This window comes from Aythya fuligula, chromosome 1 (genome assembly GCF_009819795.1).
Source record: "Aythya fuligula isolate bAytFul2 chromosome 1, bAytFul2.pri, whole genome shotgun sequence".
NCBI classification, from domain to species: Eukaryota; Metazoa; Chordata; class Aves; order Anseriformes; family Anatidae; genus Aythya; species Aythya fuligula.
In genome coordinates this window covers 143,478,758-143,499,817 of record NC_045559.1, presented here as the reverse complement: position 1 = coordinate 143,499,817, position 21,060 = coordinate 143,478,758, and the positions used below count along the sequence as shown (strand labels likewise).

At 43.9% G+C, this 21,060-nt stretch overlaps 1 protein-coding gene across 1 annotated transcript in view; it reads right to left on the bottom strand.

Moving 5' to 3' along the window:
- Positions 1-21,060, bottom strand: part of SH3RF3 (SH3 domain containing ring finger 3) — a 228,454-nt gene that overhangs the window by 67,144 nt on the left and 140,250 nt on the right. Inside the window, exons 2-3 of the mRNA XM_032201942.1 lie at positions 13,315-13,590; positions 6,585-6,680 (exon numbers count right to left, since the gene is read on the bottom strand). Coding sequence (XP_032057833.1) covers positions 6,585-6,680; positions 13,315-13,590 — 372 coding nt within the window. The remainder of the gene's footprint in view (positions 1-6,584; positions 6,681-13,314; positions 13,591-21,060) is intronic.

Here is a 21,060-nt window from a genome sequence, read left to right as displayed (position 1 = left end):
CTCGTGGTTCACAAATGCTGGAACCCGACTAAGGAGAACGACTGTCCTACGTCCTTGCTAGTAGAGAGAAGTACGTGTTTAAAAGCAACAACCTGCACTGAGAACTGATTACACAGAAATCCCAGACCTGTCACTGTAGCTTTCATTTGGGCTATACCAGCCGCATCTGGAAAGCATAAAAGTCGCTTGTCAGCAACACTTCCAGGACAGAATGGGAAGGATGGTACATGTTCTATATACTTATATAAGCTAGAGATATTACAAGTGGTGAAAGCAGAGAAAATAGTGCACTGAGAAGTTGGATATGTTCCAGAAATGTGCAACAGACACTTACCCAAAGCTTCCCCTAATGAACAGCAGCGCATTTGAATGTTTAATCTTCTTCTCCCTTCTGACTGCTAATACTCTTAGCTTTGCTGACTGGCATCATAGTTATTTGAAGTTATTTAAATGATTTTACTTTGTATGTGTGTGACAACACTTTAAATCAATAAGTTTTATCCATGGATTGACGTGAAAGTAGTAGTAAGTGTACAGGTTCTTACTGAGGTCCCTCTTGCAGCCTACAACACAACTTCTGCATATTTCAGTTTGAATGTGAAACAGGGGAACTGTGTTTTATACTCCATCCACGCAGAAATCTGAAACCAGAAAGGATGCTGGAATATTCTAGTCTTCTATGCAAGAGGAAATCAGGTTGCACCAACTTTTTAGAAACTATGAAGATGCAGGAATGAGAGTCTTACAACGATGTAGTTACAAAATTTGAAAACGCATATCAATAATGCTTTTCAACAGAAATTAGCTGAACTCCTCTCACAGCTTACATTATTGCCAGATTTACAAGGTTCTTATACCATTTTTATCTGGCACACAAAAGGAAAGAGAACAGAAAAAATCAATTGTGATGTTAATGGGTATAATTCTCTACTCATTAGTGTTACACCTACTTACTACAGGGATGAATCTGCTCCTCTGAGATTTAGTAAGTCAGCTTTTCTAAAACCATCTACAGTTTCATTCTATCCACCTCTCAAAATCCCCCAATTTTATTATCATTAAGTGATACTAGCAAGGTTAAAATGAACCATTTTGGAACCATTTTGACAGTCCCTAAAAACGGAGATCATTCCTTTTTTTTTTTTTTTTTTTTTGATAGGGCACCAAACAAACCTTACTATTTAACGACTGTCTAATGATCCCTTTTTTAAAAGGATGTCATAAGTGAGCCTCTGAAAGGTGTAGAGTATGCTCCCACAGAGGCCACACATCTCTAAGTGATGGGGCAGGCTTTGAGGCTGAATTCATTATGGGAGTCTCATAGGGATCCATCTGTCCTGCAGCTGCAGGGAGGAACCAAAAAAGGTTGAGAACAAAGAAAATGTAGACATGAAGTACGCAGTTTTCACGAATACAATGATATTTGGATATTTGGAACTAAGCTGGGAATCTGCAGACAGACAAAAAAAAATCCCAAATCTGCCATCGAGACTGAATGTCAGACTGTGGGCAACAGCACCAGGAAAATGCTGAACACTTCAAAGTGAGGCAGGGCTATAGGCTGGGCTGTGGGATAGGCTTCACTGCCTTCAGACTGGCTCTCTCATCTCCTCCTGGAACACTCAGTCTTCAGATTAACTTGACACATACACAGTAAACTCTTCACTGTTTGCACCGACCTGGTGGCTAACTAAAGGTTACCCTCAGCAAAAGACGTAGTTACACAATTAAGGACAAATTGTGCTGGGAAGACGGGTTTCTGTGACACTATGCAATGACCACAGCTGGGATCCTGGGAAATGTGCTTGGGTACCCTTGTATGGAGTGAGCTGTTCTTACTGATCAGTAGAACCAGTGGTACTGTACAAAGCTGTTAAGAGGAGTGCTCTGCACGTGCAAAGCTCATTTTGGAATGAAAAAACATTGTTTTCTTTAAGAAATGCATTTGGTTTTGGATTATTTTTTTCCCTTTGTCTGCACTCCTTCTAAACACTGACTGACAAGATCTTTTTTCCCCTGGATCTCACGGGACTCTCCTGTATCCATGCCGTGGGGCACTGAGACCATCGGGTTTGTCAGTTCTCTTCCTCCCTCTTTCTCCTAGACCTCCTTTCCACCTTTTCCTGTTTCTGACTGTGAAGAACAGAAGATCTCCACTACGCTGCTTCACCGCTCTGTAAAAAGCCTTTAAAAACTCTCAATATTACTTAATCACAGCTTTCAGTGCCCCTGCTGTCATAAAACATTATAACAATGGGCTGGCACTTCATCAATTGTAATATGCTGATATTACAGTCACAGCCGTGCTCCACGTAATTGCCCTGCTCTAGCACGGACTCCTAAGGTTTCTCGATCTCGAGCAATGCCTCTCTGCGCTGGGGGCTGCAGGCAGAGTTTCGGGTCTAACAGCTCTGCTTTCTGAAGTTACGGTTACTGACCATCCATCCGAGCAGGATTTGGCCTTTCACATACTAGGCGTGCCCTCAAATTTCCTTCCCACACACTTGAATCTATTAGGACACCCTGTATTCTTCATTATTCCCAATTTTAGACAGAACGGCACTACACTTACAACTTCCAAACAGAGATAATAGCAGTTATTAAGAATGAAGGAGCTAGCTTGAAGACAGTACAATAAAAGAAATCTTGTTAGGACTTTGAACTCCTTACAGGTCCTACACACTTCCCAGCAAAAAGATGACTTCAGACTATGGAAATTATTAATAAGATGCTTATTTCCAGGCAGAAGGCACCTTGAGAATAATTTTGATTGTCGTGTGTTTTTTTTTTCTGTAGCCAAATTAAAACATAAATTATCATCCCAAATGACTTCTACTGGACATGAAGGATGGCAACAAACTAAGAAAAAAATTGGTGTAAACTCTCCCTGACCACATCTTGTGTGTGACTCACTCTGCAGAAGTCGCCATAGTGAGCTGCAAATATTTATTGCTCACGCTATTGTAGCTTCTCTGACTGTAGGACACAGATGACACTGCAGAGACAGGAAAAAGGCTCTTTGCAGGGAGCTCTCAGGCACAGTAGGCCTGCAAGCATCCTTGCTGGACACTTTTGAGGAGCAAAGCATAAAGAATATGCCACTTTGCACTGTGTGAAATATGGCTGCTTGGACAACCACACATAAGGCTGAGATACGGACTTTCTAAAACACTGCCGGGAGCAGATTTATTCTGGTATCTTTGTCCAGTGTTTTGTGCCATTGCTTTGTGACACAACAGTCTTGCTCTGGAAGTTGTCCTCCCAGGCACAGAAACTCAGCATCCATGAGCAACCAGAGTGGTTTTTGGAGCTCTGGCTGCTGTCGCAAGGGCAAGTGCCCTTGTTTGGGCTCCCTCCGGAGTGCACAGCTTTGGATGCCAGGCAAAATCCCACATGCTTTGGCTGATAAACTTGCACAAGTAAAAGGCTACTGTGCGAGTTAAACTTTGCTTATTCTGCACATTTTGCCAAGATTTTGAAAACCGCTTAATGGACTTGGACAGACTCAGGGAGTGTTTTTAGATGGAAGTACTACTTGTTTAATGGATTTATTTCATAAACATTGGCATTGAGATTTTCAAAACTTCTTTGGGATTTGGCCTGCTGCATCCCCTTAATTTTTAATGTAAAGTAACATCTGAACCTGGCAACAGTGAAATAACCATAAAACTCCACTAGCTGCACAAGCCCATTTCATACTCAGAACAAGGCCTCCATCCAACAGGATGTGGATGAAATAAGGGGCTGATGCTTATGTCTGGAGGATCTTTTCCCTTTGGCTTTACAAATCATGGCACGAGTATTATGTCCGTATCATCCAAGTGTCTCATTTGAAAACTTTAATATTACCAATTTCAAATTTGTGCAGATGAAATATGTGTGCATATTATGCAAGTATATGCATAAAGGTACATAGTTGTACTTATTTCATATACATGTGTGTCTGTACATGAATGTCTATGCATACACGCATTCCTAAGTGCATTCTTCTCCCATGGTGCTGGGTGCCTTGCTGTTGACATTTCTTTAGAAACTTCCAGTATTGATCTTCTGACTCTATACAGCCTTTCCTCTTATTCCTTTGTGGCTGCCTGGGACAAGCTAGTGCATTGAGAACTTCATTGAGACAACACTGCACTTGTTCCCAGCAGGCTGCTCCTCTGAGGTTCCCAGACCTTCATCCTACAGGAGCAGTAATTAAAGAGAACAGATACCTAAGGGTGGGAGAGGCATCAGGATGCTGTATGGTGTGTAGGCAGCGCAAGCACTTGCAGCCTGCATGCGAGACTAGAGCTGGGGAAAGGTGGTGCTGTGCAACAGTGCCTGGCTGGCAGAGGTCCCCTCTTCGCTCTTTCTGTAGCGAAGTTCAGGACAGTCACCTTGTACCCTCAGGAACTTGAAAGAAAAGGGAAAAAGGATGGAATCTGGGAGAAATCCTGGTTCTCTGATTTAATCACAACAAACTGAAGAGGTCTTTACATGCTCAGAGTAGAAGAAAACTAGTCATTAACTTATGGGCAGCAGCTAGTTTCCCAATAACGGCTCCTACACATTCTGGTTTTAATATCATTGTTCTTGTCAACTGTGGGAATGCAATGTGTATTAATGATGGTTTATTCCAAATTGGTCATTGTCAGAGTTAATAATTAGGTAGTCAGGCACTAATTATCTCTGTTTTGTCTCAAGTCATTAACTAAGAAATCTGGAGAAGCGATTTTGGAGGCAGGCATCAGAGCTGCATGTAGTAGGGCTGAGGCAGGCTCTGCTGTGCCCACACGAGATGCTTCACCCTGGAGAACAGCACCAGCCTACATTGATGCTGCTGTGTGGCTTTGGGATTGCTGAGCCTCTGGAGCAGAGTGGCAGCACCTCAATAAAATAGGAACACATGTGGTGCCCATCAGCGCTTTGCATGCATGGTTCATCTGTGAGGGAGGAAAGTTCTCTGAAAGTGCTCAGAGAGCAGAGCAGCTCCAACAGGGCCACCGTGATGGCACCCTGGGCTCTTCCCCTGACCCTCTGGCTGGATGGGAACCATTAGGAGGACGCATAACAGTGGGAAGAAGTGGCAGGAAGAGTCTGCTCAGTGGACAAGAGGTCCAAGTGTTTACTCCACAAGATGTCTCGTGTGGAAATGACTTATGGAAAGTGCTCAGGACAAAGAATTCTCTCTCAGAGACTTCAAACACAACCGAACTGTGAAAGACAGGCTGGTGATCAGTCCCTAGTGGGGTTCCCCTGGGCTCCATCTTAGGGCCAGTTCTTTTCAATGTTTTCATAAATGATCTGGACACAGGACTTGAATGCATACTAAGTTTACATATGATACTAAATTAGGAGGAACTTTTCACTCCCTTGTGGGTAGAGATTCTGTACCTGGGCTGAAGCAACCTTGAATACATGTATAGACTGTGGGAGCTGTATAGACTGGAGAGCAGCCTCTTGTCTGCTCTGGTTGACAGCAAGTTGAGCATGAGCCAGCAGTGTGCCCTGGCAGTCAAAAGGGCCAACTGTACCCATGGGTGCATCAAGCACAGCAATGCTAGCTGGTCAAGGGAAAGGATTGTCCTGCTCTGCTCTGTGCTGGTGCGGCCTCACCTTGAGTACTGGGTGCAGTACTGGGTGCCACAATGTATGGACGTAAAACTGTTAAAGAGTGTCCAAAGGAGAACTATAAAGATAGTGAAGGGTCTGGAGGGGAACGTGCATGAGGAGCAGCTGAGGCCCCTTGGTGTGCTCAGCCCCGAGCAGAGCAGGCTGAGGGGAGGCCTCATGGCGGCCTGCAGCTCCCTCACGAGGGGAGCGGAGGGGCAGGCGCTGAGCTCTGCTCTCTGGGGACAGCGACAGGACCCGATGGGACGGCATGGAGCTGGGACAGGGGAGGGTCAGGCTGGGGGTTAGGGAAAGGGTCTGCACCCAGAGGGTGCTCGGGCACTGGGACAGGCTGCCCAGGGCAGTGGGCACAGCACCAAGCCTGCTGGAGTTCAAGGAGTTTTTGGACAACGCTCTCAGACATAGGGTTTGATTTTTGGCTGGCCCTTGTGTGGAGCCAGGGGTTGGATTTGACGGTCCTTGGGGATCCTTTTCAAATCAGGATATTTTATGATTCTAAGACAACCCACTAAAATAAACCTACAAAACAAACAAACAAGCAAACAAACAAAATAAAACCACTCATGTGGCACTCCCAGGCTCTCCAAAGGGCTCTTCTTTTGCAGCATGTCTGAGCCCATGGAGGTGCTTCCGACGCACCGGCAGCCCCTGCCTCTCCTTGGGTATGTGCAAGATGCCTTACTGTGGTCATCCTCTCCCATTTCCCATACATATTGAGGAGATGACACCAGAAATCCTGGGTGGAAAGTCTTCAGCAGTTCCTTGTGTATGTTTTTCTAGCTGCTCCAAATTGAATTGACTGAGACAAATGTATTCGCAGTGCCTTAGGGCAGAGCACCAAAAAATTCAGTTATTTTGGTATATTTTGTCCTTCTCATGCAAGGATTTCCAAGGTTATCCTTCCCTTGTGGGTGCAAAAATAAATGGAGGATGTGCACAGAAGCCCACACCTCCACCTGTCATGAGCTTACCTCAACATAGAGGATAGGGAAAATGCCAATCTTGTCGCCCAGCATTCCTTCTGCCCAGTTGTCATCTACCCTCCTGATGACCGTCAAGATTTCATCCTAAAATCAAAAATATACAAAATACATCATTAGATTTTTTCCACTGGATAAATTCCAGGTTTTATAGTTAGATGTAGAAATGTTCCCTGAGTCCTGGACCAGCATCCTACCCCATGCATCCCAACCACAGAGCACTGTGTCCTGCAGCTCATGCCAGCTGCCAGCAGCTCCAGGTGCATATACACAGCAGTAGGAACAGGTAACTCCTGTCTTCACTGCAGTTGTTTCTAATCCGAAGGAGAAAACATTCCAGCATAAACATGACACTTGGCTGCTGCAGAAGGAAATTCAGTGGGAAATCCCAGCGAGCACAAGTAGACCTGGAAACCTTTTCAGCAAGAAACATGGTATAGCGCAAGGTGCCCAGCAACTATCTTTCACTGCTGGTGCACTGAATGTCAGTTTTCATTAAAAATAAATAAATCAGAAGGTGAAAATGCAGAGCAAGTAAAAAGGCAAGTATAACAGTATAAAAAATGAGTTGCATTCAACTGTTGGATCAGCTTCAGTTTAGATACAAGTTAGTTTGGTAAAGCCAATGGTGTTATAATACTATAGTTAATTCAAGATATATTGCAAAAAAATCATAGCAGAAGATAAACTTTGATTATAAAGCAGATTAAGAAAAGCGTTGGTAAAGAAGACTCATACTGTACAAAGTTTCTTTTGATAGACTAAAACCCAAAACATACCAGTCATTACAAAAGCCCACATGACTAGAAACAAACCCTGAGTGTTTCCAGTTTGGGTGGTTTAACCCATCGATAGACCTGTGCTGTCACATCTGTGTGCTCAGTCTGCCACACCAAGCAAGACCTTGACCTAGCACCACTTTTTACAGCTTCTGCTGCAGGCAGCCCTCTCTGTGGAGCATCACCTGCATGCCCAGGTCCCACTGAGACTTTCCTGTATCCGCAGGAAAGGAGTGGGCTGAGAGAAGCTGTGAAGCCAAGTTTGCTGATATGCCACTCATTCTCTCATGGCATCCAAGCCTCCTCCGTTTCTGTGCAGAAATTTGTAAGAGAGAAAAAATCCTTTTCCTCCAGAAAGCTGAGACGGAGTTCCCCGCCTTTCTCGCTTTATTTTCACCACTCAGCTAGGAAAATAAAAGCATACGTATACATATGGCATACAGTCCTCTGTATAACAAGTTATCCATGTTAACTGCTGAGGTGAGGGGAGATTTATTTTTTTTGCAGATAACTCTCAAACAGGAGAAAAAAAAAGAAAACAAACAAACAAACAACAAACTAACTTCTGATCCAAGCTGTTCAGACCATGGACTTAAATTGATAGAAAATGCTCAGAACAGCGAGGTGACATACTTTGCTGTTTTGAGAACGTGTGCATTTTGAACATGCACACTTTCAAATAGTTTAAATGTTTCCTTTGAATTATTCATCTGAATGATCCATTTGGGGAAAGCTAAGAGAAACAGCCACAGACTGAACCTTCAGCTATTTATTACAGCTGGAAGGATGCAAAAAGAATTTGTGCATTTAATTTCCTGAAGAGAAGAATAGCATTCCCTTCCAAAGCTGTGTCTGCACGGACCATTTTTGATCTGTGTAAAGAACTGACAGTTATATGTCTCTGCAAAGTTTCCACATGCTCTTACAAAAGACCGATTATCATAAATTTAGAATCTAGGTAAAGAGGGTAAATAAAGAAAATAAAAGACTTCACTGCTTCAAGAAGCTGCTATGAGAGTTTCTACTGCCTATATTTGTTCAGCTATTTTCTTAATGTACTTTTTATAAAACCGAAAGCGTGATGAGCCTACGCTTTCACTATATGTGTATATATATATGTACATATCTTATGTGTGCTTGTGTATGGGTATATATGCACACGCACATGTAAGACAAGAAACTGAGAAAAAACTTTTTAACTGTAAAAGCCCTGAAGCCCTTGATTAGCCTTCATGTTAAAGGACCTGTGCAATCTTTGTCCATGGGGCACGCCGGACAGGCACAAGGCAGAAGAGGTGGATCCTGCTGGTCCTGCACAAGGATGGGGCAGGAAAGAGGGACCTTTGAAGGTCCCTTCCAGCTTTACTTTCTACAGACTTATAAAATCTGGAAGCATTTCCATACACTGATTTTAGTTTGGCTCTGCCAAGTCTGGCTGTTGAATGTGGCCATATATGAGAAAATCAGATCGTCGCACGTAATGAGATATACTGACATTCAAAATGTGCATCTTTGTGGGAGAGCAAAGTGCAAATCCTTGAGAATGCTTTCCATTACAGAATTCATTTTCAGAAGGGTGTTGAAAATCTGTAAGAATTACAGCAAAGCCTGAAACATCTCTTGACATTCTTTATTAATAGAAAGTTTCTTTGAATTCACAGCCCACGACATCATTCTACACACTGGGCTGGCAAAAGCTCCAGCATGAACTGTTTTAATGCCTTAAATTAGTTGGATGGCTGTGCTACCTATAAATTCCTAGAAAGGTTCCCTAAAGGATCATGAATAGTAAAGAGCCACAGATCTCTTGGCATACCACTTAAACTTTCTGAACTCCACTATTTCACATATACTAAATTGATTCCCAGGCAGCATAAGTGAATCCAAGCCTAAAGTCTCATTTCAAAAGCCGATGGTATCCACTGTAGGTTGACAAAGATAGCTCGTGCTCTTTTTATGCCTGTTCCTAAAGTTTCTCATTATTTGCTCCCTTTCACCTGCTGAAGTCTCTCCCTATTCACCAGCGTGAGGCAGCCCTGCTCCAGGCGCGTAGGACCTGCGCTTCCAGTTTATAACATTATCCGAAAGGGAGGCAAAGATAAATCACTCAGAAAGCAATCCGACTGACAGCGAAATGAACCCTTTTGCCGAGGAGACGGCACAAAACTGTGTCCAACAACAGCCGTGACTCACAGCCTGGTTTTTACTCTCGTCATTAACAGCCATTAACGGAGCGATACCAAGCAGATGAGTCTGCTGCTCTGCACGACGACAACCCCATCTCCAGCAGCAGGGAGATCCTGGCGCTGGCAGGGTGGCACCATGCAGTGCTCTATGCTCGTGCTGACCACTCTTGCCAGCTGGCGTGAGTGTCCCCGTTGCCATCTACCAGCATGACGGTCCCTCTGAAAAGCAAAGGCTGATGGCGCTGCGTGCCAAAGGGCTGGGATGCTGCTCTGCAGCCAGGCACCAGTATGGGATGTGGTAACTGCAAAAGTGGCAGGGCACTTGTTAACCAGCACCGTGGGCTGGGAGCAAAAATGATGGGAAGGGAAGGAAATGGCTGATGGATTAGCAATAAGGATTGGGAAACAGTTCGTGCTACCTTGACAGGTCTGAAACTTGTCTGCCACTGGGACTCGGCCTCCAAAGTGCCACCTGAACTTCTCCACACAAATGTGGTCAAAAACCAAAACAAAACCGGGCTGAATTTGGATTCTAAGGCTGGAGTAACTACATGGACAGACAGCAATGGGATTATTCCAGATTTGCATTGGTGTAGTTGAAATCCTTTTTGTACCAGAAATCCCAGCCCAAGGAAGGATGGGTCATTTTTTAAAACAAACAGCAGGAGCCCAGGTTCATACAGCGGTGTCACCTGAGGAGACATTAGAAAGCTGTGTTCAATGAGCATATCCCAAAAGTGTGCAGAGAGATGTCCTCTGGTGATAGCAAACACTAATGAGAACCAGGAGCTGCCAGATTTAAATGGACCCAGGGCTGGAGGCAGTCATTACAGAGAGCAACGTAGCTGCTTGGTCTGTCTGATCCCTACTAATCACTGAGGAAAACCACGTTATGCTATAGATCCAGGGTGTTTTGTTTCCTTGCAGACACTGAAGAGGAGGGAACAGAGGCGGAACCCTCAGCCTTAACCTACAGCTAATTTGGGAGGGGGAACTAAGGGAGCAGTCCACATGGTATAAGAAAACGGCAAGTTTGAGTTTTGTTTGTTGGCCTGGATGCTCAGGGTGCTGGTTGCTCTTTGCCTCCCGTTTTTAAACCTACAGCCACACATACAGAAGTGTTGTCATCGATTTATCTTTGGCCTTTTCTCTGTAGAGTGCTCTGCCTACAGGAGATGAGAATGGGTAAATGGTAGAGGCCCTCTGCAGAGGATCAGCGTGCAGCAGATTTCATTTCCTTGCAGTCCACCTCTGGGACAACAGGACATCTAAATATTGAAAAAAGTACTAAGAGGAAAACCCAAATATCCTTCCTTTTATTTTCTTTTACTGCACTGACAGATACTCTGTCTGCACAGTAACAAAGAGGATGAGAAAAAGCAAAGTCTAGCAAATGAGTAACAAAACAGTGATACAGAAAGTGCCTATGTTTGATTTATCTTCTTACAGTTGCTCTTCAGAATAAAATTGTTCTTTATTGTATGTTTACGTATAAAATCCAATTTCTTCTTTATTGTATGTTTATATATACAATCCAGTTATAAATGTCTGGCAGCATTAAATGAGATTTGGGACATCAACAGTTTACTCTGGTTTATATGAATGGTGTCCTGATGCAACTTCTCCTACCTGAGAAAAGAGAAAATAGAGTAAATGAAATTGAGATTGTGTCCAACGTCTTCAGATGCAAACTGAGACATTCAAATGACTACTACTCTGAGTGACAAATCGCATCTCCTGCAAGGCAGTGCTCGTGACTCTGTGCAGAGGAACTGACTGCATCAGCAGATGATCTGAAATCTGGGCTAAACAGGAACCTTCACCAGCACAGGTGACAGCTAAAATTAGCATTGAGAAAACCAACGAAAACATGACGGTAAAGTCCTGAGATGAAAAATAGATTATTCACTGTCAGAGAGAACAATAGGCAAGACATAAAAACAGTTACAAGGTGACAGTGCACGTAGTGGAAGGAAGAAAGCAGCAGCAGAACTGAAAGCAACCCCCCTTGGGGAAAACACAGGCGCCGGGGATAAAAGGATGCAGAGAGTAACAAGAGGGGCGAAAAAAAGGAAAATTGAGGGATGGAGACTAAAGCTACACAGCAGAAAGAAACGCTGCCTATAGGAATGGCGTTGGACAGCCAAGAAAATGAGAACTATCCGTATAAAAAGGCAGTTACTGTAAAGGGGGGATACTTAGATATGGCATCAAAGAGACCAGATACCAAAGTGGCTAAGAAAGGACCCGCTCAAACAAAAGAGACTGCAACTCTGCCATCCCGACTGAGTTGCTTGGATCAAGCAAGCGATGAATACCTCGGGCAGACAAGGAAGAGTGCTTCTCAGATAAACCTCCTCTGTACCTCTGGGCAAGGGAAACCACACGCCAGCAAATACACTTGCTGGTAGCATCTCAGAGGTAACTCCTGGCTTTCTGTTAGTGCAGAGCTACTACTTGCCACGAAGCAGCCCGTTTTCTCAGAGTTTCACAGCTCAAATCAGTCCGGGTAGTGGCAGGGTCTGCAGTGTTTACAAGCAAACGCTTTGCTCGCTATAGAGCAAAAGTGCTTACAAGTCTTCTCTTAAATAAATACGAGAAAGTGTACACTCTAGGAAATTGCATTGTGCTGAGAAATGTTGCACGAGTGGAAAAGATGTTCCATTTGGTGAGAAAATTATATGCTGCAAATAATTCATTCAGCTATAATAAATAGCCTCAAAAGAGGAGGTCAGTAAAACCCTGGTGAGGGATATTTTTATCATCTCTTTCATATTCATTTCCAGCATAACTGTTATTACTTTATGTGATACTATAACAACCACAGACAGCTGAAATAAAACAGAAAATGACAATAAGTAGGTTCTCCATGGCATTCAATGCCATAAATTAACATTAGGGGATATGCTTTATTTTACTATGGGTTTTTTGGTATCCATGAAGCCCCTCTGAGGTCATCACAAATTGCTAGGGAGGGGATGGGGAGGCAGGAAGGGAGGTGGGGGAGAAAGGGGAAACGTGACATTTTAAATCCAAGGGAAATGACAATATCTCAGTTTTCCCTCATTCCAAATGGAATTTATTAAACATTTCAGCTTTAAAAAAAAAAAACAACACACAGACTATTTCTTGAATGTCTGCTTTTTAATATGTTTGTGTTCTTGAAATAGGAAATGCTGTGATATATGATGATAGTGCATTTCAATTGCTAATTGCTATACGGTATGATGCAACGTACATTTTGAAGCTGAATGCCATTTTAAAACAAAATACTGAAGCATCTGATTCAATGAGGAACACTAAAGGACACATTTCCATCTGATTTTTTTTTCAGAAATTCAGTAGTTCCTGCATAACACTTTAATGCAGGTGAAATATATGCCTTTTAGACAGAAAAAATGATCTCAGAAAGTGGGTATTACGTTCTACCTGTTGTGTTTTGTGTTAATTGTGTGCTACCTGGCCCAAGCTATCTCTGTGGTGCACCCTTCAGACAAAATGGGAGCAATTTTCAGAGGATGCTACCACAGGGCTTGCTGGGGGCACTGCAGAGTGGGTTCTGCCCCCGTAGGGAGGAGGATTTGCAGGTCTGGAGATGTCGATGTCCTTCAGCACGTGGCATGAGGGGGAATCCTGCTTGGCAAAGGAAATCCACCCTGCCAGCTCCCAGCATCACCTTGCTGCTAGCACCATAAGTGCCCCTTCAGTCCCTGCAGTAGCAAACTGTTAAAAAAAAACACACCACAGTTCCCCTACCTTGGTGAAGGTCAGGCAGTCCTTGTCCTGGTCTTTATCCTTTATCTCAAAGTCGTAAAGTGCTTTGCCCTGAGGTGGAGCTTGCGGGAGGGGCTTGATGCACTGGATGTAGCTGGCGGGGAAGAAGCCGTGGTTGCCATTGAGCTCCCCGTGGTACCAGTTCTCATCCACCTTCCTCCGCAGGATGATGATGTCCCCTTTGTTAAACTTGAGGTCGCCGGGCTCTTTCCCCTCATACGTATAGAGAGCTTTGCCGTAGGGAAGCTGAGAAGCACTCTGGAAAAAAAAAAAAAAAAAAATACACGACAGCTTTAAGAAAACTCCAGCCAGAGTCGGTTTCCTTTTCAAAGTCACTCGGAGCCAGACACAACCCGATTGCAACCAAACTACCCTGATGGCTGCAGCTGACTGTTACACAGCTCCAGACCCCAGACCCTACAGAAAAACAAGAATGTGTGTGGTAGCAGGACGGAGAAGGTGAGACACCAGAGCCAGCAGTGTGGCAGCAGAGGCTCAGCAGTCCTCCTGGAGCTCAGCTCAAACCCACAGCACCTCTCACACCATCGAGCACCTCCTGTCTGTCTGCACAGCGTGCTCTGGCAGCGGGATTTTGTGATTAAACAAGCAGAGCTTGGCATGCCTGGAGGTAACATTTCAGACGTTTTGACCTTCAGGGTTGCTTTGGTTTCTGCGGCACAGCAAGACAAACTAAACCAAACCAGCTTGAAGACTCGCACGGTTTTGGAAGTTGGCAAGTCGAGAATTGTTCGCGGTGTTTGTTTGAGCGATTCCAAACACTTTGGAGTTTGAAGCTTTGAGTTCAGCTTCTGATTCTGAAACCAAATACCCTCACTTCTTGCAAAATCCCCAAGTCTCCTGCTGTTCACTGAGGGCTACTGTAAACAGTTATAATAGTCATTGTTGCTTATGAATTAATGTCCCTGGGGAGAAGTGGAATAGACAGAACGCATCAAATCTTTCTTTTAGAGCTAAAAACAGCTCTGAGGCTCTTGCTCTCATTAAAAGAATGAAATAAACTTTTAAAAAATGACAGCACAAGCCTAAAAATTAAATACTTTGGTGCTACAGAAAACAGAAACCTATTCCAATGGAAACTATCCCATTGTGAAGAGTTTGTGCCAGGGGTCACTTTGGCCTGGTGCAATATTGTCTCACCCTGGTTGTGACTGCACGGATGCTGTTTTGGGGGCACTGCCAGCTTACACAGCCCTTGCCTTGTCCTCCTGGGGACTTGCTGCCCTTCCTGCTGAATGTCACGGTGCAGGGAGGAGCGGTGAGGACAGGTAGCTCTGCAACTGGCAGAGTGACCCATGCTGGTGGGGGAAAAGTGCATAGCTGCATTACCCTGTGACATCTCTTATTTTATTTAGCTCGATCTGAGAGTCAGCTTGCCAGACTCAGCACAAATGCGTAGCAGCGTGTACTGCAGGGAATGTCAAAGGGGTTTTGTAAAGTCAGCCTTTCTCAAGCGTCTTTCATTCTGAGATGTGATCCCCAAAATGACATGCTTTTCTGCTCTCCCCTGCTCTGGTCACTGGCTGCGAATAGGGTGTCCTACAGGGACAACAAAAAACTAACAGGTATGTTCAATAAAACACGCTGGTATTTCCCAGGGTGTTTTTTGCACCTGTACTTCTGGATGATGCTCATATGCATTGGAAGACTGATCTGATGCTTTCATGAAGGAGAAGGTGCAATGGCATGGCAGAAACACTCCATTTCTCCACCCCAACCAGAAAATGCAATGCTAGAAATTCTTTAGAGCTTTATTAGAGCAGCAAGCAGAGAGATTATTGGGCCCTGGTGGGAGAATTAAACAAATGTGGGGCAGTTTTTGTGCTCTACATCCATGCAGGGCAGGCACCACACTGATCAAAAAAGAAGTGTTTGGTCTTCATCCATGGGCATTAAATTACTCTTTGTATTAGGAAGGGATCAAATAGTTGTACAGGTTTGGGAACGGGTGTGCAACAGGTCTTCTTGCCTGCATCAGCCACCGAGCCAGTCAGGTAGGTGCAGCCATAGGGAGCGCTGCTTGTGCTGCCTGCATGAGGATTTGTTCTCTCAGATATGTCCCCAGCTGTCTTTGCTTTATTGTTCCTCTCATTTCCCTCTGTATTCTTTTTGCTTTTGGTGTGTACGAATGAAGGTAACCACTTAAAGACCAATATTTCGGAAGCACCTTCAAACATTACAAAAAGCAAAGAAGAAAAAAAAAAACACAGAGAAAATCTACAGCCAGCTAACAAAACATGCATCAAACAGTCTCTGCCAAATCAGTGGCAGCATCCTACTGATATTTTTTCTCTCTGCCAGGATGGTTATTTCCCTTGACACCAAAGCTTTGCTTCTCTTCCCAGCATTTTAAAATTAGGCATATGATACAACCAAGCTGCTTAGGCCAAGGCATGGACTGCATTACCTATTTGAAACTATATATAAAAAAAAAAGCTGAAAGAAAGACTATGGAGCTTTGTAGTAATTTAGAAATAAAAGATTCATTGCCTTAACTCATGCTGGGAGAAGACAATTTATCAAGCACGGAGCAAGCCTTCTGCCAGGTGTGCACTGAACCACTGCTGATCCAGGCGCGAGCCTGGCAAGCACGCTCCGGATCACCTGCCCAAGACTGGGCCTTCCTATACGGAGATCTCTGTAGCAAGCCAAGGTCAAATCGCTTTCTTTACTTTTTAACCCCTTTCTCTTCCCAAGCCTCATTTCTGCTGTGTTAAAAATGCACAGCCCCCAGAGGCACAGAAAAAGAAACCAGATTTTATTTGGACTCGCATGTCATCACTGAAATCCTCACACAACGTGTGCTGGGCTTTTTATCTAATTAACTGAGCTGGCTGGAAAGTTATTCAGGTGCTTTTTTATTCCTTAACCCGATAAAAAAAAAAAAAAAAAGGCTTTTAAGGAAAGCAATCAAACTGCAGCACAACAATGTTGATTTGAAATCTGGCTTTGTGGTTTTTTTTTAGAAACCCTAATGGGGCATCCCAGGGAATTTGCAGTTTAGGTGCTCGTGTTCCTGTTTTTTTCTTTTTTCGATAGCCTTAGTTATGGACCATGTCATCTGGCTGGGGACTGTCCTGCACAGATGAGGTCTGCACATATAAGGTACTGAAACTACAGCTACCAGTGAGAAGGTACTTCTGAAATTAAATGTTTCCATTATCAGCCAAAGCTTTTCTAATTCTGAGCCACAGTTTTTAAAAAAATAAAAAATAACCTGTAAAGTTTTTTTTTTTTTTGTTTTTTGTTTTTTTTTAAATAAAAATGTTGGTTAGTGAAAAAGACACCCTCCCATTGAAAAATAGCTATAATTGAGACTTTTCCCAGTCTTTCTGTAAGGTCACAAGTACTCATTTTGATTTACACACCCCGGGTAAAGCTTGTGTTTACCTCTGCCCAGGCAGAGGTGAAAATAACAGTCCTCTAAATGTTTTCAAATAAAGCTGCTTTTCCCTTTCTAAAGCTCTAAGTGCATGCACCAATCAATCTCGGAGAGGAATTCAACATTGCAATTACTGAAGAAAAACAAAATAAACCCTTGAAGCTTTCTCAGTGATATTTTTCTGGCCCGAAGGTCCTGATTTCAGCGGACTTTCAGTCAATGAATATTTTATTTTGTTCCAATGAATTCTGATCCCTTAGCAGCAATTTTGGGGTGTTTCGCTATTATCATTCCTGCTTTTGGTTAATCCATATGTGCCTGGCAGACTGGATTCAGAAAGTGCCTCCTCACCTGAAAGGAGGGATCATTAAGCACATTTCAGAAACAGACGAAAAATGACTGCTGCTGCTCTTCAGTAGTTGAAACATCACTCCCCGTCAAGTGCTGGGTCATTCCTAGAAATCTTTGCATGATCCTGTGATTGTTTGGAAGCCGGTGGCTCCCAAATTAAATGGCCTCCTTCTCTGACCGCATGCTAAGAAATCGATTTGCCCCCTTGGCTTATGGTTAGGCTAACTGGAATTCAGCTAGGATGCCTATTAAATTTCAATACTCCATGTGGGTGTGTATAGAAATGAAGAACGCAAGAAAGAAAGGAAGGAAGGAAGGAAGGGATGAAGTCACAGTCAATGGCAAGAGCCAGTTTCTATTCCCCTGCCAGAAAATGCTCGTTGGCACAGTGCTGAATTCTGCCAAAGGTTTCTTTTCTCTTTCAGCAATCAATACTGACGTAAAAGCCTGAAGCGTTAATATGCTGAAAACCCCCCTCGCAGAAGACTTAATGATATGTTGGCAACTCAATCATTCCGCATTTGTGTTTCAGCAATGTCAAATGGCAGCAGTTAAGCAGAAACCTGCTGGCAAATTGACAAACAACAGCCATGAAGCAATTAAGTGGCAACGCTGGAGAATTTTTCATTACATATCCCGAAGAACAAAAGGAAGGGAGAAAAAAACCCACAAACACGCTTGTTTCCAATAAATTCTCCCAGTAGAAAGCTTTGTAGAGTGTGAGCTGCTCTAGGTAGAGAAGGTCTTGAGTTGTCAAAAGTTACAGAAAAGAGAGGTTTTCTCAACATGCTTGAAAGCAACATGAGCTCCAAGCCTCAATTAGGCATGGCGTACACCAAAGACAGCATCAAGACCCCATGTACAAAATCATCAGAGAGGCTGGGCAGATTTGCTTGCTCACAAACACACAACAGGAAAGTACAAGACCAACGCTCAGCACCAGTACATTGCATTATCCCCTCTGCTATCCCCTCTATTACGTCCCTCTGCTGTCTCTCTGTGGGTCTCAGTCATAGCCAAAGCCAGTGGTAAAGCAGGAGTAGATGAAACCAAACAGCCCCAAAACACGCTGCTGTAGCAGCCTGCTAGCAGCACTACCAGGGGCAGAACATTTTTTTAGACTGTGCTTCACAGCCATTTTAGCAAAATACACTGGTATGTTACTTGGTGCAGTTCTTCAAGTTTCTACATATCTCCATATCCCCTGCCCTCTAAATACATTTATGAAGAGTCTGTTCCTTCGAGTGAATGAATGTGAATTTATCACTTTCAGGAAGTATCACCGAGTGCAAACTTCAAAACAAATCAAAGGCCTACGCAGAAGAAAAGAGACAGAAAGGAAAAAAAGTCATGAAAAGCACGTGCATCTGAGTGGTAATCTATAATTAAACACAAACCACCAGCATAAGGCATAAATAATAATTAAAATACACATTGTTAATTTTTTGCCTCATTTACTCTTAAGCATCACACAAATCCCAGTCGACACAGAGGTTCGGTGGTGACGCATGGGACAGTGTTTCTGGCTTCTGACGGGTTGGAGGCTCCCCATGAGGAGGTTGGGTGACCACTTCAGCACTTGGTCTCCTGCCGTGCAGAGAAAATCACCTCAGCTGTGGTAGAGAGGACAGGGACTGTGGTGGAGAGTTCAGAGCAGTCAGCACTAAATACAACAGTTTGGTCACAGTGGTGGTGGCAGCTTTGCCTGCCAGGCTGGGCAAAGGACAAGGCAGTGGGGCAGCAGGGACCAAGCACTGTCACCTTGCTCCTTGCCATCAACCCCACAGACCCATCCTCTCTGTGCTACCTACAGTCACTGCATCTTTCAAGAGTAACACATCTCAGTAGCCTACAGACAGATGGGGACTTTGTGGCCAAGTCCAGGACTGAACTAAATCTCCTAAATCCCTGACCATTGCCCTTAACCACAGAAACCACGTATCATTCAGGCAAAGGTCTTGCTCATAGACTGGACAGGGCACTGATCCCTTCTGCTGCTTGTGCAAATGGGGAGCACCAGAACATGACAAGAACTTTTATCCCCTTTTTGGATACAGAAAATGAGGCAGGGAAGTCATGGGAGGAGAAGCAGGGGGAGTGAAAGGCATGGGAAGCATTAATGGGCTTGTCCAAGCTCACTTGCAACCTCTGCAGCTGTTCCATGGACAACATGACAATTTGTGGCACATGCAACTCCGCCCCTGCCTTCACAGATTTTAGATATCAACATCTATAAAATACCTAAAGAGGGGGTGCAGAGGATGGAGCCAGGCTCTTGTCAGAGCTGCCCAGTGCCAGAACAAGAAGCAATGGACACAAAAAGGCACCCAGGATCCCTGGCACAGGCTGCCCAGGGAGGCTGTGGGGTCTCCTCCTTGGAGGCCTTCCAAAGCCGCCTGGAGATGGGCCTGGGCAGCCTGCGCTGGGTGGCCCTGCTGGGGCAGGGCTGGGGCCTGGTGGCCTCCAGAGGGCCCTGACAGCCTCAGCCATCTTGTGACTGTGGTTCTGTGATTCTGTAAACAGGGCAGAAAGCAAAAAAAAATGCAATCAAATGAAGAAACTAAGAGGGGTAGGGCAGACTTCAGCTAATGCAGGTATACCTAATGTTACCACCATAAGATCTGTGACCCACACAGTTTTAAGTGGCTTCTGGAGGAGCCTTCAGGATGACTGATCACAAACCATCATTATGTCTCACAGCAAAGACTCTTAAAATGTTTTGTATGAGATGGTTTATCTTACATAAGGCCATTGCCCCCGGGTCACCTGACTTGACAGAGCGTGTCCGTGACACAGCCTCACTTACTTTCACACAACATTAGTAATAGGAAAATTAATCAAAGAGAATCTAATATTGCACAAAGTAGCAAAGAAGAAGGCCAGCAATGTCAGCTCAGTGTGAACCATTGGTAAGAGCCTGAAAACCGCAATTTGAAGGTTCAACCCTTAAAAAATCATCTTTGTGACAAAAAGTAGTTAAGCTGACAATAAAAGCAGCAGCATGAAGAATGAAAGCCGAGTGTAATCCTTTTTATACCCTGTGCAGCGTCATGCATATTTACTGTGATTATTATTAATAAATCAAGATACAAATAAAACTTCTTAATTAAAGCCCTACTGTTTCCTTTAACCAAGGACTTAGTCATAAGCCATTAGGCCCTGATCCTGGCTGATGATGCTGCAGAGCACTGCAGTCCCTGTGACATCTGAGGACACACACAGACAACATAAACTTGAGCACTAGGCACAGCTCCTACCTAGAGCAGGAGGTGAAATGTTTCTCAGAAAAAGAAAAAAAACATGTTCTAGGTTGTTTTGTAGTTTATACAGCAAGCTGGCCCAACTTGCATTTTACCTTATAAGGTCCACCTTGGTATACACCAAGAGTCAAAAATCTTTCAGACTTTTCCTTGGCAAACACAGTCAATGCCTGCAGCACAACTGTGAAAGAAACAGCAGGCTTTCCGTTGCACAGCTTGTCGAATAGGTACATTTAGGATCCAAAATAAGAGCTGGGTTTTTATGATGCAACCCCATCTCTCAGGAAGTTTAAAAACTTGCCTGCAAGAATGTCCCGTGCTGAGCTCATCTGATTTCATAAGCACAGCTAGAATAACTTCACACGTCCTGCACATCTCACACTATTTCAGCCAATCACTCAGTATCTATCAATATTTACACATCCAAAGATCTCTTTTGCCTAGTAACGCATTGTTTAAAGTGAAGTCTTTTCAAACTACGTGCACTTCTGTTAAACACCATGTGATTACAAGGGTCAGGTTAGATTTCTAGCAGTGCATTCACAGCTATTGCTACTCAGAGGATCTGTGGGTAACATCAGCCAGCTGTTTAACCATGTCAGAACAAAGTCTCTCATGCTCTGCAAAACCTGAAACTTTCCAGATTCTGTGTTCCTTAAGAAGTTGTACTGTCAACACAGTGCTGGCATTGTAGGTCCGATTCTGTTTTTGGTTAAA